The 16,886-nt window shown below is 50.6% G+C and overlaps 1 protein-coding gene across 1 annotated transcript in view; it reads left to right on the top strand.

The window, feature by feature from the left end:
• Positions 1 to 16,886, top strand: part of COL15A1 (collagen type XV alpha 1 chain) — a 107,516-nt gene that overhangs the window by 78,572 nt on the left and 12,058 nt on the right. The window contains exons 23-34 of the mRNA XM_055301945.1: positions 946 to 1,008; positions 3,577 to 3,645; positions 3,756 to 3,791; positions 6,461 to 6,514; positions 6,616 to 6,675; positions 7,970 to 8,038; positions 8,155 to 8,196; positions 11,062 to 11,107; positions 13,185 to 13,265; positions 13,894 to 13,943; positions 14,046 to 14,147; positions 15,046 to 15,190. Of these exons, the coding sequence (XP_055157920.1) occupies positions 946 to 1,008; positions 3,577 to 3,645; positions 3,756 to 3,791; positions 6,461 to 6,514; positions 6,616 to 6,675; positions 7,970 to 8,038; positions 8,155 to 8,196; positions 11,062 to 11,107; positions 13,185 to 13,265; positions 13,894 to 13,943; positions 14,046 to 14,147; positions 15,046 to 15,190 (817 nt within the window). The remainder of the gene's footprint in view (positions 1 to 945; positions 1,009 to 3,576; positions 3,646 to 3,755; positions 3,792 to 6,460; positions 6,515 to 6,615; positions 6,676 to 7,969; positions 8,039 to 8,154; positions 8,197 to 11,061; positions 11,108 to 13,184; positions 13,266 to 13,893; positions 13,944 to 14,045; positions 14,148 to 15,045; positions 15,191 to 16,886) is intronic.

Raw genomic sequence — 16,886 nt, 5'->3', positions numbered from 1 at the left:
AGGGAGGCTCCCAGGCCACTTTAGAGAGCAAAGAGGGGGCCACATAGGCAGGTTCCAGACCCCTGACCTCCCATAGAAAAGCCCCATTTGACATACTTTGTATAGTAGGTTTTTCATTGAAGTCTTTATTTGAAAAAAGAAAAGGAATGAAAAGAGCTTCATTGTTAAAAAATAATGATAACGAATTTTTGGAAGCCACTGCTCTAATGGGTAACTCACCCTTTAAACCAGCAGACAGAACAGGGACTTGTGAAAATCTACATGGCAGTAAAGTGCTTAACGTTTTTTAGGGGACAGACGTCTGGCTATGAGTCATTGTCACAGGTATTCAGTGTCTGTTGGAGTTGAGAAGAGGTCACTTCTGGCTGGTGTGCAGAACTTGGCTCTGCAGAGGGGCGGATGTGCTTTCCTGCAGGGGGAAGGCCACGGGCAGAAGCACAGAGTTGGCAGACAGTGCAAAGAGGGGCAGGGGAAAGACTCACCCTGGTGTGACAGGGAGCGGGAGATGACGTGCTGAGGCTGGTGGGCTGGGTTTGGGGGTCAGGCTGGGATGTTTGGATCCTGTCCCATGAGTGGTAGGGAGCCAGAGAAGAAGCGGGAGTCATGGAAGGTGAACAGTGCGTAGAGGCTGGCTGCAGGATGGCCTGGAAGAAGCCGTAGAGCCAGCAGAGGTAGCAGGACCAGGCTGTTTCAGGAGTGCCCGTCAGGGGAAGCCACCATTCAGCAGCAGGGCCTCCAGGCCTACTCATGCTCAGTGTTGTCTTCTTTACCCTAGACCATAACTTCTGCACCACTTAAAATTAAGAAAATATCATGGCTAATGGTGACTTCCTCCTCCCCGGGGAATGGCACCCCCTATTCTACTTTTTGAAAAAAATACTTCCATTTGGTTAAAGCATTTTAATTATAACAACCAACAGAATCTCCTCTGATGATCCCTTCCAGGGCCCTCGAGGACCAAAGGGTGACACTGGCGTGCCTGGATTTCCAGGACTAAAAGGAGAACAGGTAAGAGGGACTCAGGTCTCTACTGGGATCATGCTCCAGAATTTGCTAACTATTTCCAATTGGCTGAAAGTAGCTGTTAACTTTTTAAAAATGAGATAATAATTCATATACCACAAAATCCACTCCTTAAAGGATTGTAAAGTTCAGTGAGTTTTAGTGCACTCACAAGGTGGTACTGCCATCACTGCTACCCAATTCTTGAACATTTTCATGCCAAGAAGAAGCTCCATATCTTTTAGCAGCCATTCCCCAGCTGTTAACTTTTATCATCTCAATGGTCCTCCAAGGTGAGGGTGGGTCATAGGTGGAAAAATTGATTCTCATCATGGCTTGGAAAAAGAACTCAACACACCCTTGAATGTTGTCATCCATGTGCTGTGCTTTGTCTGACTACCTGTTGGGCACCCCCTTGAGAGTGTGTGCTCCCCAAGGGCAGGCCACGTGCCGGTTCCTTCTCTATAGTTCTGGTGCTTAGCACAGGTCCTGGTATGCAAATGGCACCCAAGACATTTATTGGATAAAACAATATATAATTCTATATATTGGATAAAAGACGATACAACATATAATTAATCAGCACATTGAATGCTAGTATTCAGAAATAATAAGCTGGACATTCTGCATTTGGATGGCAGTCTTGGTTCAGAATCTTTGGAATAAATATTTAGCATGCAAAGCATATCCTTGGAACTCCCAGGACGCTGAATGGACCTTTATACCTTCCCACATTTGCTTCTTGGAATTAACTCCCCAGTTGGTTTTTATAGAGAAAGGAAAGAGTGACTGACATCTATTCACAGATCGCAGACTGTGTATCATTCATCTATCCGTTCGTGTACTCATGCGTCTTCTATCTGTTCTCCGGGGTGTGCCAGCCAGTGTCCCATAGTGGGCCCTAGGGATATAGAAGTAAGACATGAGGAACAGGGTGTGCAATTAGCCAGCAGAAAGTATGGCCATGGCTGTGCTGGAGGTTTGTGCAAAGCGGGGAGGAGCAGCCCTCGCGCCTGCCTTGAGAGTCACGGAGGGTGGGTATGTATGTCTCTAAAAAGAGGGAGCATTAAGCTTCTCTTGTTTTCTACCCCAACATTCCACCCTGGCAACCCCAACAGAGGCTCCAGTGTCTGTTGGACCACAGTCTTAGGAGAGAGGGGGTTCAGTGTCCTGGGTGAAGGGGTCTAAGTTTGGCGCCGCATGGGACGATGTCTTGGGATGCTTTTTGCTGCCATGGGCCTTTGGCTTGGGAGGAGCTGCTCTGGCTTGGGAGGAGGCCTGGTCAAGCAAGAGTGGTTCTTGCTTTAACCGCTGTTTCTAGAGGGACCTACATGCCATCGCTGCCCCTAAGCTCCTGCCGCCTTGAACACTGGGATGGGCACCCAGCCAGCTCTGCTCCAGCCCTCACAGCAAACGAGCTTTCTCTTGCTCTGCTTCTAATGCTTTTGTGCTTGTCCTTCTCACTGCTGCCATGCTCAGGACCGCCTTCCCTCACCAGTGGAGTGGTAAGATCCAGATATGAGGTGTGGGCTCGGGGGGACACAGGGAAGAGGCTGCTCTGCTTGCTTCAGCACCACTGCCCTGGCTGCTTCCCACCCATTGAAGGGAGACATTGGCCTGGTCCGGCCCAGCCTCCTGGGGCCAGGGCTGAAGTTTGGAGCCAGAGCCTCAGAGTAACATAGGTTCCTCCACCTGGCCTTCCCTGTGTGAGATATCTTCTTGGAAGCCTCCTGAGATAAGGAGATGGCTCTGCTGAGGACGGGATTTGGGGCAGGATTTGCCACTGGTCTCCCCATCTCCCCAGTTCCCTGCCTCTGAAATAGCTTTGCCTGATCAGGTTTGCATGTCCCACAGGGCCCCCCACAGGGCCTCTGTGTCGAGAGAGGCTTCTAGTGTTCACACCTTTGTCTGTTTTCCAATTGCAGGTGTTTTTTTTTTTATTTTAAAAATTATTTTATAATTATTTATTTTAATTTTTCTTAATTTTTATTTTTTTTAATGACAGACGTTTTATTTTTTTTAATAAATTAATTTTTATTGGTGTTCGATTTACCAACATACAGAATAACACCCAGTGCTCATCCCGTCAAGTGTCTCCTTCAGTGCCCGTCACCCATTCACCCCCACCCCCCGCCCTCCTCCCCTTCCACCACCCCTAGTTCATTTCGCAGAGTTAGGAGTCTTTATGTTCTGAATGACAGATGTTTTAACAAGAATAAGATTGTTGGGAAAGTGAGCCACCAAATAAATTAGGAGCCAGGGGCTCTCAGAGGGGTGCCGTGTAGCAAGAGGTGGGAACGACCTTGTCAGGCTGGTTCCTGGAGGGTAGGGGGTGAGGATATAGATCCATCAGCAGTGGGAGCCCTGGGTGGGGGAGGCTTGCAGGACCCCAGCCTGGGCTTGTGGTGTATGGAGGGAATAACCCAGAGAGCACTGCCTGAGGAGCCTGTTGCGGTTCTCTCTCTAGTGACAGGTTACATCAGAGTGGTGTGTTGGAGGGGCAGGAGCGGGGCTGTAGGACTGTGAGCCATGGGGAGGAGGCCTGACTTCACTGAAAGGTTCTCTGAATTGCAGGGTGAGAAGGGAGAGCCAGGTGCCATCCTGACCGGAGACATTCCTCTGGAACAGCTGCAGGGGAAAAAGGTAAATGTGTCACCAGACCCTGCAGGCACACATGTGTATAAGCATCCCACGTTTGTTCCTGCCACACGCTGTGTCCCTCTGAATGACAAGTTCGTATCTCCCTGCTTTAGGGTGAACCTGGAGTGCACGGAGCCCCGGGACCAATGGTAAGCCAGAGCACCTCTCCGCTGGGTCCGGCCTGGGGGCTGAAGAATTTATCATACTTTGGCTCCATTAGAGTGGGTTGTCCCAGTTGTGAAGATAGAAAGGGTATGGCAAGGTGTGTGTGGATTAGGGTGGGCTAATTGGAATGAAGTAAAAATCTCAGGGGCTCAACACAGCAGCAGCTTATTTCTCACTCCACTGAACCCACGGTGGTGGTTCCTAGGTGGGCATCTCCCCTCCGAGCGGTGACTCAGGGACCCAGGGTGCTTCTGACCTGGGACTCCACCATCTGATGGCCTCAAAGCCACACTGGCATCTTCCAGCTGGAAGGCTGTGGTTGCGGAGGGGAAAGAGGTCATGGAACGTGATGAATATCACTTTAGCACATTCTACTGGCCAGAACGTAGATGCCTCGGGGATGCCTCAAAAGTGTGGTTGAGCTGTGTGTCCTGCAAGGAGAGGAGCACTGGGGTGCTGAGCACTCACAGGTGCCCCGTGTGCTGGGCTTGCCGGCTGGAGACAGCCACTGCCCCAGGAGCCCCCAGAGGAATCCCAGGAAGTCCTCTCTGGCTTTTTGGATTCTAGCTATGAGGCCTTGAGCAAATCCATCTCTCTCTGGGCTTCTGTTTTCCCATCTGTAAGGTGGAGGTATTGACTTAGTACTAGATGATACGATAGCCCCCCTCTCGCCTTCCTTGCTCTAGGAATCTGTAACCAATTTGGGCCACTGAATAGTTTTGTAAGCTACCAGTTCTCTCCAGAATGAACTATAAACCTCTCTGGCATATAGTCCCCCACCACCACCAATGAACAACAAAATTCGTGTGTAGACACCCACTGTGGGTGAGGCACCGCATTGATACTGCACACAGACCATCTCATTTCATCCTCAGTGCTCTGAGCGGTATCAGAATCCCCATTTTACAGATCAGGAGACTGAGGTCACAGAGAATGACGAGTTGGCCCACAGTCACACAGCTTGTAAGTGGTACACTAGGGATTTCAACCAAGCCTCTCAGACTCTGTGGCCAGGTTTTCCCCACTGCCTCCAGGAAACACTTCTTTGGAAGTATTTGGCCTGGAGATTTATTTGCACATGGGGTTTGCTTGGTTGAAGCTGGACCTCAGACCTGGGGAGAAATACCTCCCAGACGCATGTCCTTGATGAATGAATGGCCCACCACCTCCAAGGTGCATCCTTCAAAGGACCTCCTGAGGCCTTTGGTCCCTTAAGTCAGGCAGAATGGATGTGCTGCAGAGGAGAAACTGTGGCTTAAGGCAGACTGGGGGAGTATTGCGTTAACCACTGGTTGACCACTTACTAGCATCCAGTACCATGGGAAATGGTGGTCGTTAGCAATGGTGGCCAGCAGGCCGCTGCAGGTGGCCATGCTGGTTGTTCTGTGTGTGCACAGCTTGCCAAGGACAGACAGTAGGGGACACCTTTTAATTTGCATAAAGGTGCCATATAGGGGAGCTGTGGCCCTGGTGACTAGTGTAGCTTACGCCTCCTTTACAAGCTCCCTGGAGCCTTGTTATAGGAGGCTCATGGATCAACGTCATCAGCGTCACTTGGGAGCTTGTTAGAAATGCAGAGCCCTAGGCCCCACCCTGGACCTCCTGGGTCTGCATTTTGACAAGATCCCCAGTGATGCGCAGGCACACTGATGTTTGAGAAGCTCTGCACTAGAACTACCGCCAAGTGGCCTGTACCCTGTTAATTCCTTCTGTCCTTGCTTTTCTTTGATGAGGAGTGATGTGGGCCAGGTCCTTTACATACCTATACATACATACAAAGCCTATTTCCACTCAGCTTTATTTGCCATTTTCCAGGGCGTGGCCATATATGTTAATGTCAGCAGGAGGAAGGGACTTGGCTGAAACTAGTCATTCCCCTGGGAGACAGGGCAGAGCCAGTACAGAAGTAGGGAAGATACTGGAAGTAGAGCTTGTTCTGGGTTGAGATTGTGCATTGCATGGATCCCCGATGCCGGAAGGCATAGGGTTCCTGCAGGAGATGAGAACAGGGTAGTGTCTCTAGAAGCCTGAAGATGTAGAAAGCCAACACTGGAATGAATAAGGGTCTGCAGGTCAAGGACTCACCTGGAGAAGTGGGGTGCAGCCCAAGACTCCTGAGAGTAGGAGCAAGGCAGGAGTCAAATCCTGGAGCTGGTTCTCAGGGGTTGGGGTTGCGCTAGGAACCCCTCTTTGTGGCTGGGCTGCCAAGAAGGGTGTGGCAGGCCTCTGTGATTCCAGTTGGAGACATGGAGAGTCCTGGGACATAAGACCTAGCAGCAAAAGTCCAGCTTCTAAGTGACGCCAGCACCCAGCTACCTGAGGGCTGAGGCCCCAAGCTACTGACCTCTTGCTCCTTCATTAGCTCTGATGGAGAGGGTGGGGTCCAGAGTCTGGGGTTGGGGGGAGCCTGCAGGAGGGCATGGGGAGCCCAGGGGTGGGACAGGTGGTCCCAGCTGAGAGCAGAGAGGTTGGGAGACCAGGAGCCAGGCAGGTGCCTACTTCGTAATTGCCCATTGTCCTTCCTCCCCTCAGGGATTCATCTTCAGCCCTGACCATGAAGGCTGGCCAGTGCCCCCCGCCCCCGCCCCCTGCCCCATCACCCTGGCCTTTGACTTTCTGTTCTTTCCTAATCTGATATATATTTTGCCTCTAGGGGCCCAAAGGACCGCCAGGACACAAAGGAGAGTTTGGCCTTCCTGGACGACCTGTAGGTGTTGGTGTTCCTCAAACTGGATGTGAGGGGTGGAGACGTGGGCCAGGCTAGCTGCTGGGCATTGGGTTTACTAAGGCATCCCCTGTGGGTTTCAGGGTCGCCCGGGACTCAATGGCCTCAAGGGCGCCAAAGGAGACCGAGGGGTCATGATGCCGGTGAGTGACGTGACCACTGCCCCAACCCCTCACTCCCCAGGGACAGAGCCCTGAGTCTGGTGTCCAGAGGAGGGAGGGGACAGTGCCAGGTCCAGCGAGTGGGGCTTGCAGACAGAATCTTTAGGAATGTTTTTCTCCTTCCTCCATTGCCACTTCCAAAGATCCTCCAGGCCATCCCTGGCCTCCAGCTGACTCTCAGGATGGTCCCTGTCCCTGAAAGCAGCTTCATAGAATATAAGCTTCCTTGTCCAGACCCAAGAGGGAGGGTGGGAGAAGGGGATCTGGGTGTACTCAGGAAATCTGAATCTCAAATCCCAGTCTTCTGACCGTGGGATACTATCCCATCTTCCCTCCATACCCAGACCCAGGCATCTCACACATCACTAGGGGCTCAGTACGGGTTTGTGAGTGTCTACTTGGGCGGAGTCTCACGAAGTGGCTGACACTGGGGACATCAGTAGGCCCCAACATTTATTGAGGAAGCCAACATTTATTGAGCACCTACTATGTACCAGACTCAATACAAAGTCTACTTTTGTTTGCATCACGTTGTTTCTTCTTTGTATGTCCAGAAACCAGAAGTGCAATTTTACTGAAGCTTGTGGGGACAGGTTCACACCCATCAAGCCCACTGCAGCTACTAGGGAAAGCAGACACTCGTGCCTTCACTTAGTAATTAGTGCAGCTTCCCAGCAGGCCAGACTCCTCATGCCTGTGGTCAGAGCCTAACCCCTCCTGCTGCAAGGTCCTGCTTCGGATCCAGGGGGAGGAGAAGACACTGTGTGGTATTAAGGCCAGGCTGACCTGGCTTTGAAAATAACTCTGCTCTTGAAAAAGAGTTTTGCATTTATTTTTGCATTTTTGAGGCACTGTCCCAGGTACCATATCAGGTGAAGGATCCTCCCCACCCCACTTGGCCCTTCATACCAGGGATGTGCTACTAGAGAGTTGGTGGGTTCTGTGTTGGCTGATGCTGCTCTGGGAGTCAGAATCTGAGTTCTGACTGTGTGGTCTTGAGCGGATCACTGCCCCTCTCTGGGCCTCTGTCTCCATTTGTAAACCAGGGATAATACTTGCTCCACTGTCCTCCCCCATGGCTTGCTGTAAAGATGCAATGGGCTCACGGATGTAGACGTTCTCTTTAGAAGTGTCAGGCCTACCTGTGGGAGAAGTTAGTCGGCTTTAGAGGACTCTTCTTTTCTCATTGTGTCCCCAAACTCTGGAGAAAATATCCTGCAGTATGTATGTACTCACAATAACCTGAATTCAGGAATGGCCTTTTTCCTCCCTGTAGGGCCCACCTGGCTTACCTGGTCCTCCGGGTCCCCCTGGGCCTCCTGGAGCTGTGATTAACATCAAAGGAGTAAGTAGGTGTGGGGGAGGTGGGGAGACCTTCAGGGGACAGCGGACAATGGGCCCCAGAGTGCCTGGAGTCAGGGATCCCAAGGGCCTCACTTCTCTTGCTCTCACTTCGCACAGGCTGTCTTCCCCATACCAGCCCGGCCGCACTGCAAAACACCGGTAAGTCGTGTAGGGTCGCTGCCTTCCAGAGCAGACTTTGGCATAGAAAGCAATGCTAGGAAACAAACTGATGGTCACTGGAGGGGAGGGGGGGAGATAGGGTCACTCGGTGATGGGCATTAAGGAGGGCACGCCATGTAATGAGCAGTAGGTATTATGTAAGACTGATGAATTACTGAACTCTACCTCTGAAGTTATATGTTAATTAATTGAATTTAAATAAAAAGGAATATAAGGGAAGGGAGAAGAAATGTGTGGGAAATATCAGAAAGGGAGACAGAACATAAAGACTCCTAACTCTGGGAAACGAACTAGGGGTGGTGGAAGGGGAGGAGGGCGGGTGTGGGGGTGAATGGGTGACGGGCAGTGAGGGGGACACTTGACGGGATGAGCACTGGGAGTTATTCTGTATGTTGGTAAATTGAACACCAATAAAAATTAATTTATTAAAAAAATAAATAAATGACATTTAATTTCAAAAAAAAAAAAAAAAAAGGAAGCGACCTAGAGAAGGTGATCAGTCTTTCTTTGTCTTGGGCGCCTACAGTCTATCAATGTCCTCTTGATGTCTCCTATCCCCTACATATAGACCCTTAAGTAAGTAGCTAGATGCTTCTAGAATAACACACCGTGTTATCTGTTAGGCTGTGAAACATACTGGATCTTCTAAGGGTGTACACACTGTCAGAATCTTTCTTTAATGCAGTCAGGAAAGCAGTGTCTTTTATTATTGTAACCACGTTAGCTTCATGCGTGCTGCAGTAGAGTAAGAAGGAAGACAAACCTTGTAAAAATATCGATGGGAAGATAAAGCAGTTCCAATCAGTGTTCCTTGCATTAGGAACTATGGGCCAAAACCTACAACTGAGTGTGTGCTGTCCCTTCCCAACTGCGGTGTTGCGAGGCACACAGCCCTGAGAGGCAAGCGCTCTCCCTCCCACTTTATAATGAGCAAGCAAACTGTGACTCACACAAGTCACTGAGTTGTCCAGGGTCATGGTCCTGACAGAGCTGGGGTTATCCCTTGGGTCCCCTGGCCACTAGGCAGCAGGTGCAAACACTGTGACTCCCTGTATATTGGGAGGGTTCTGTTTCTGTGGGGAAGCCCAGGGAGAGGGGGCCTGTCCCTGTGCACAGGCATTAGTCTAGGAGCGACGTGTGATCATTTTTTCACTCATTCAACAAGTATTTCTTGAGGGCTTACCGAGAGCCAAGTACTCTGCAGGGCCCTGGCGACACAGGGGTGAACTAGACAGGCGTGCCCTCCATTCTCAGGAGCTTGCAAATGACAGCGTAGAAAGATCCCTTGAAGTGGGTTCATAATTGATGTGTTGGGTGTGGTGGTGAGGCTTGGGTTAGACGCTTTCAAATGACGCACTTTGGTTGAGTGTTTGCCTGGACATCTATCCAGGTCAAAACTTTAAGGCACCCAAGTCTGCAGCCCAGGGCCCGGGGAACTCTGGCCTAGAATGCAAATGACATGATCCACTAAGATGGCCAAAGGGCTTGCTGGCTTCCAGATCTCTGTAAGGACAACAGCAAGCCAGGTCATGTTTACATCCGTGGCCTGAGGCCTGAAAGGTAGCTGCATTCCACCTCCTTATCATACAGAAGGAGGGACCATCTGCTCCCAGTCCCCTGGGAGTTTGTACCCAAAGCCCCCCTCTGCTAACATGATTGCGGGTGTCAGTGGCACCACCACAGGGCAGCACCTCACAAACTTGAGATTTTGTAAAAATGCTACTGCAGTTGTCGTGGCCTGTGGTAGGACCTTTGGCGTAGCTGTGGCCTCTGGGGTCATGAGGTTACTGAAGAAAAACCAAAGATGAGCTCAGAGCACTTTTGATGAATATTTTATTTCACCTTGCCTGGCCGTCGGACACCACGGGGCTGGGGCATGGACATTTCCGGACCAGCTCTCAAAATGGACACTTGACAAAGAACTGCTTTGTGCCACGTCCATCGTGCCATGAGCCCCTTCACTTTCAGCCCCTTTCTGACACCACAACTGCCAGCCTACACCTGGAGAGGAGGATCCTTATCAGCGTAGCCACAAAATAGCAGCTTGGCACTGCAGCCAACTTTGAAATGTTGGTCCTGGGGGACTCCCATCCACTCCCCGCCCCATCTTCTCTTGGTGACCCTCCACCCAAAACTAAGAGGATCCTGGTACCAGAGGGGTCGTTTTGACTCCACATCTCACCTGGCAAAAGGTGAAGTTGGATATGAAAGCAAATTCGCGGGTGGCTCTGTATTATAGATAAGAAAATGCAGGAATCTGAGAATGAACTGGGAAGGAGTATTATTTAGGACAACTTGGATACCCAGCACGTAATGGAGCATCTAGAATAGTCCTTCAACCAAATGATAACCCTCCCCCCTTATTAATTATCACTACCATCATCAGCTCCTCTTCATTAATATGCTCATCCTTGATTCTGTGCAGCAGCAGAACTCATGGCTGGCCCAGCCTCGTGGCTGGGTACACCACTCACTGGGATGCTTGACCTCTCACATGAATCAGTCCTAAATAATAATAAAAGAGGCGAAGAACACTCATAGTGGGCCACGGTTTGTTATCTTGAAGCGTTGGCCTTTCCCTCAGCAGAGTTGTTCGGCCAGTAAGTCTCCCCCCGGGCCTGGCTGCATAATGGGCCCCTCCAGTTGAAGGCCTGGTTTGGCCTGTGCCATGAGCTCCCACGGGGGAGCTCAGGACTTTTGGGGGCTCCATAGCCAAAGAAAGGCCTGACTCCATGACACTGTGCCTCCTACACACACCGCCAGGACAGGGGACAGTGGCTACCTGTGGATGCGAATGCCAGGACAGGGCTCGCACATTATGACCTTGACTCTCTTTCTCTCCAGGTTGATACCACTCATCCGGGGAATTCAGAACTTATCACCTTTCATGGTACGGTTTCCCTTCTTCACCTTATGGTTCTGTGGGACTTTTCCAGACCCTTGTAGCTCCACAAAAGGTGGTCTCCATTCCCAGTGCTGGACATAAGACCCATGGTTGGGAAGGTCTGGCTGCATGTGTTGGAAGCAGGGGGAGCTGAGCCAGCTTGTGGGGCTGAGCATCTCTTTTTGGTTTTGTCACACCTCCATATGGTCTATACGTCTTGACTGGGGCTTCCAGCCTGCAGGAGATACTCCATTTGTCCATTTGTTTGTTAATTTGCTCATAAAACATCGACTGAGACCATGGTTCATGATATTATCCCATGCATTGGGCTGAGGCAGATGAATCCTGTGCCGTTCCTGCCACCCAGGCCCTTAGGCTCCATTCGATGGAACTATTTTAAAAATCATTATGATGCAACGTACCAGGAATGAATACAGGGAAGGGCCATGGGAGCTCCAAAGACCTTTGCTTCAAAGTGTTCTTGGACCAGCAGCAGCAGCATCTCCTGGAAGCATGTTAGAAATGCAGCATCTCAAGCTCCACTGCAGACCTGCCCAATCACAGGCTGCATTGTAAGCCTCCCCCCCCGCCCCCCCCCCCCCCCTGAGCTGTATGCACAGTAAAGTATGCGGGGCACTGGTTCTGGGCGTCTGATTAGTGTAAGTCTTCAGAGGGGCGTAGGTCAGGAAACCAGGAGCCTGCCTGGGAGCAGTCACTCTCGTTCCCTGTCCCCACACCCCCTGTCACTCTGTCTTCCACTTTGATTGAGAGGCCTGAACATCTGCAGTTGAATCAGTTAAAGGTCAATCCCCCCCCCCCCCGCCCCCGCCGCCCCTAATATTGACCTCTGGCTCTGCTCTGTTGTCTGTGGCCCGCCAGGCGGTGGTCTGATGATATCTGGCCCTGTGCTTCTTCTGTTGCTTTGGGTTACAGGGTGCAGACTGCTGTCACCCTCCATGCTCAGCTCCGGTTCAAGGCTCTCCCCCTGCCCCTGGGGCAGGGTGGACCCTGGGGAGGCAACTAGAGCTGGATTTGCTGTCTCAGGTCCCCAGTGGTTCCCTATCCCTGTGGGGCTGCTCTGGGATGCAGGGGAGGGAACTGACCTTTCTGGACACGACAGCCCCTGGCAAGCCTGTGTCCTACTTCCTTGTGGCTGTTAACTCTTGCTCCCTGAGGTGAGCAGCCCCATCGGTGGTGGTGGTGGGCTCAGTGGCCCCTTCTCTGGGCTGCACCACTGCCTACGGTCTTACAGTGGGCAGGTGGACGCGTTGCCACCCTGGCCCTGCAATCGCATCTCCCAGATGACCCCCAGCTGGCACATCGTGCCTCTGGCACTCACTCTCCTTCCCCTTGTGCTGGGAAGCCTGAGCCTCCAAGCCCCATCTCTAGGCTCGAGGACACTGCTCGGTGGATCTGTCACCTCTTGGGAACTAGGAATTCAGAGATCTAGTGTCTACCCTACCCATCAGAGTGGGGACAGGGGGTTGCTTCCCTTCCCCAGTGCTGAACTCCCAGGAGGCTCCCTCCATGCTTGTCCCCCATATAAAGAGCTGGAGAGAGAGGGTGCTTCTCGTAAGTCCTGAGGGATGGTGGTGGAGGACACAGTTGGTTGTCCTAACAACTTTGTACATGGAATACTTAGCACCGTTCATGTCCTCTGAGGGCACTCCTGGGAGAGTCCTCTCCTCCCCTACAGCACCATGCTACACAGGCGGAGGTGAGATGGGACCGGAAGCTAGCCAGGGTGTTGAGCCAGGCTGCATGCATGAAGCTGTCTAGAAGAGTTAACTGCAGTCTTGGCTGACCCCTGAACACCACCCTGCTTCGGGTTAGCCTCCGCTGTGTCCATCTCCCCAAGGACACAGGGCTTTTCAAGGTCAGGAATTGTGTCTGATGCATCCACCTCTGCCCTCCCCAGCATTTACCAAAGGATTTCATACCTTCGCTAGGCCTTCATTTATTGAGTGGATTTCGCCAAAGGGGCTCTGTTGGACAACTTGTCTCAGAAACATTTTATGCAGAATGAAGGTGATTTTCCATTGTCTTCAAAAAAAAAATTTAACATATATGTGTTTGGTGGCAGGTGTTAAAGGAGAAAAAGGATCCTGGGGTCTTCCTGGCTCCAAAGGAGAAAAAGGCGACCAGGGGGCCCAGGGACCACCAGGTATTGCAACTATTGTTCTGGATCTTGCCTTTGATTTTTGTTCCTGAGAAATCCAACTGAGCCGGAAAGAGAAATTATATTACCACCCTGACTACAAGCTCCATGGAGTTCTAGAGAGACCCAGTCATGGGTGATGCATACCCAACATGGAACATTGCCAAGAGAGACCAGAAGTTCCAATCTATTCATGCTTCCTGTGCAAAATGAGGCCCAAAGAGGGCTAGGGTCATGCCCAGTGTCCCACAGTGTCTGGGTTGTGGGGCCCAGTCGAGGACTCATTTCTGCCTCCAAGACCCTTGCCCACTCCATCAGCTAAACCAATGTGAGGTCACTTTGGCTGGGGCATGATGATGGTTGCCAAATTGGAGACTTCTGAAAGAGAGAGAGAGAGAGCGCACTAGCAGGGGGAGGGGCAGAGAACGAGGGAAAGAGAATCCTCAAGCAGACACCACCCCACTGAGCATGGAGCCCAACATGGAGCTTGATCTCATGACCCTGAGATCATGACCTGAACTGAAATCAAGAGCCGGACACCCAACTGACTGAGCCACCCAGGCTCCTCTGGAAATTTTTATTTTTAAATTTCTGAGGTTATGGTTGTGAATTTTACACAGCATTTCTTTTTCAGGCCCTCCAGTGGATCCAACTTACCTGAGACACTTTCTAAACAGCTTGAAGGTGAGTTTTTCTCTACCAAACATTTGGCCTCTGTTTTCAAGTGCTTGGGCTTATATCAGAGACCGGTTCATCTTACTCTCACTGAATGTTCTCTGCTTGCAGGGGGAGAATGGAGACAGGGGGATCAAAGGAGAAAAAGGAGACTCTCACGGTGATTTCTTGGTGTCAGGGCCTCCAGGCCTGCCGGGAAGTCCTGGCTTGGTTGTGAGTAGTGGCTTCTCGCCATCTGCCTCCGTAAATCACAGCCTTCCCTGAAGCTCCCCAGTGGGACTAGGCAGCTGGAGAGTCAAGGGTCTGTCACTGTACCATAAGCTGGAGGCAGGACTTGGGCATTGGTCTCTCTCCCTTATATTTATTTACTGATGGGGAGGTTGGCTGAGGCCCACGGAAGAAAGGGAGCTGCCCTGGCCATATGCATTCAGTAACTTTCAAGCCACTAACCACACTGCCTTATTCATGTCAGTGGTGGAAAATTCTCTCAACCCAAGGAGTTACTGACAGTGAACATATCAGATAATGAAGACAGAATAGAAGGCGAGGGAGATATTTTTAGAAGAGCTGTTTGATTCTTCTGAAATTTCATCAAAGAAGGAGCCCCTAGATAGACTTAGTCTTCTTAAGATGCCAAGTTTCTCCAGCTCACAAGAGAGAAATTCAGAGAAATTCACAAGAGAGAAATTATGACCAGATCATGACCCTTAGGAACCATAAGCAACTTCTGGTCCCAGAGCTCACCATGAAGGTAGACCCAGCAAAGCCAGGAGACCAAGCGTCTACTTCCACCTCTGCTGCTAATTGGGTTTGACACTTGGAACAAGCCCTGTCACCTCTCCGGGCCTGAGTTTTTTAATCTGTTAAATGTGAAGTCGGGGCCCTTCTGACTCCAGGGCTCTCTGGAGTTGGATGCAGTGACGCTGAGCATAACGACTGGGTGTGAGGTCCTATACCAGCTGAGCTGTGCCCAGCATGGAGATAATGATAGCCGTAGCTGGTAGTTACTGACTTTTTTTTTTTTACAAATACCCTTATACAAAGAAGAGCTTGGACTTCTAGAGGTCAGTTCTGTGTTCTCTGTTCTGTTACTGTGCTCTTGCCTTGACAGGGCCAGAAGGGGGAGACTGTCATCGGGCCCCAGGGACCCCCGGGTGCTCCTGGCCTGCCTGGGCCTCCTGGCTTTGGAAGACCTGGTTCCCCTGGGCCACCGGGACCCCCAGGGCCCCCAGGACCACCAGCTATCCTTGGTGCAGGTCAGTACTGGGCATGGTGGTCATTTGTGCTCTCCCTGCTGCTGTGCTCAGAGTCAGGCACCACATCTGAGTGGCATGTCAGTGCCACATTATATGACTGAGAGCTATTTCCTGGATGGAGCTTTCTTTCTTTTCTTTCTTTCTTTTTTTTTTTTTTTTACATTGAGATATAATTCACGTGCCATAAAATCCACCCATTCAAAGTGTATAGTTCAGTGGTTTTTAATATATTCACAAGGTCATGCAGCCATCTCCTCTAATTCCAGAACATTTTCATTGCCCCAGAAAGACACCCTGCACCAATGAGCAGTTGTTCTTTCGCTCTCCCCACCCCAGACCCGGGCATGGGAAGATTTACTTTCTATCCCTCTGGCTTTACCTACTCTGGACCTATCCCATCAGTGGAGTCCTACCATATGTGGCCTTTTGTGTCTGGCTTGTCCTGCTCAGCATGGTTGTGTCATGGGTTCATCTGAGTTTAGTGCATGTCAGCCCTTCCCCACCCTCATTCCAGCTGAATGATAGTCCATTGTGTGTGCACGTTAGCTTCTGGTGAGCGACTCATCAGCCGATGGACATCTGGGTCGTTTCCACTTCTTGACTGTTGGGAATAGTGCTGCCATGAACATCCGTATACAGGTTTTCGTATGGACATGTTTTCAGGTGTCCTGGGTGTACTCCTAGGCGTGGCATTGCCAGGTGGCAGGGACACGTGTTCACTCTGCTTCACTTTTTGAGGACCTGTTAACCTTGCTTTCCAAAGTGGCTACACCATTTTCGCTCTGGTGTCTGCTCACTTTCACCCACACTTGTTATCCTACCTGTTTTATTCCACCCATCACCCATTCCCATGAGGTGGTATCTCGTGGTGGTTGTCATGTGCCTTTCCCTAAAGTCTAATGGTGTGGAACATCTTTCATGCGTAGGTGGGAACTTCTTGGCTGCTTTGTTAATGACTGGCCCTGAGGGGACTTGAGGACCAGCATTGATTCTAACTCCCCATAAAAATCTCCCTACCCATAGCTGCCTCATTCCCTCAAATAAAAAAAATAAAAAAAATAAAAGGATGAAGTAGAAGAAAATCTCCATTTGTTGGACATTTAACCAAGTGCCAAGCATTCCACTAGTCACTTCCTATACCATTTCATGGAATTCTCACAAAGCTCTTCAAAGAAAGAATTGGCATCTCCATTTTACAGCTGAGAAAAGTGAAACCCATAGATGTTTCTGAGGTCACACGCCTAATTAAGGGCTCACATGGGATGTGGACCCAGATCAGTGTAGTTCCGAGGCCTGTGTTCTTTTATTTGGGCCCAGAGTGCAAAAGCAGCAATTGTAGCATGAATGTGTCACTTTGGTTGCTCGCACTGACACAAGCCACGTGTGGCGGAAGCCCACCCGGGAAGGGACCCATCTAGGGCATCAGAGAGAACTTTACACAGGACGTGACTTCAGGACTGGGCCTTTCACTTAATCTTGCATTTTTTTGGCTGCAAGTGATGGAAATGTAACTCAAACTATCTTAAGCAAAAGGGAAGTTTATTGGATGTGAAAAAGGAAATGAATAATTTTTTGTGGGAGAGGGCGGCATGCAGCAGGACCTCAGGCACAGCCAGAACCAGAAACGAGAATTCTTTGGCCATCTCTTGTGTCAGCTCCTCTCTGTAGCTAGCTTCACGTTTCGCTACCACAGACC

Source organism: Nyctereutes procyonoides, unplaced genomic scaffold (assembly GCF_905146905.1).
Source record: "Nyctereutes procyonoides isolate TBG_1078 unplaced genomic scaffold, NYPRO_anot_genome, whole genome shotgun sequence".
In the NCBI taxonomy this organism is placed as follows: Eukaryota; Metazoa; Chordata; class Mammalia; order Carnivora; family Canidae; genus Nyctereutes; species Nyctereutes procyonoides.
This window is presented reverse-complemented; position numbering and strand designations above follow the sequence as displayed.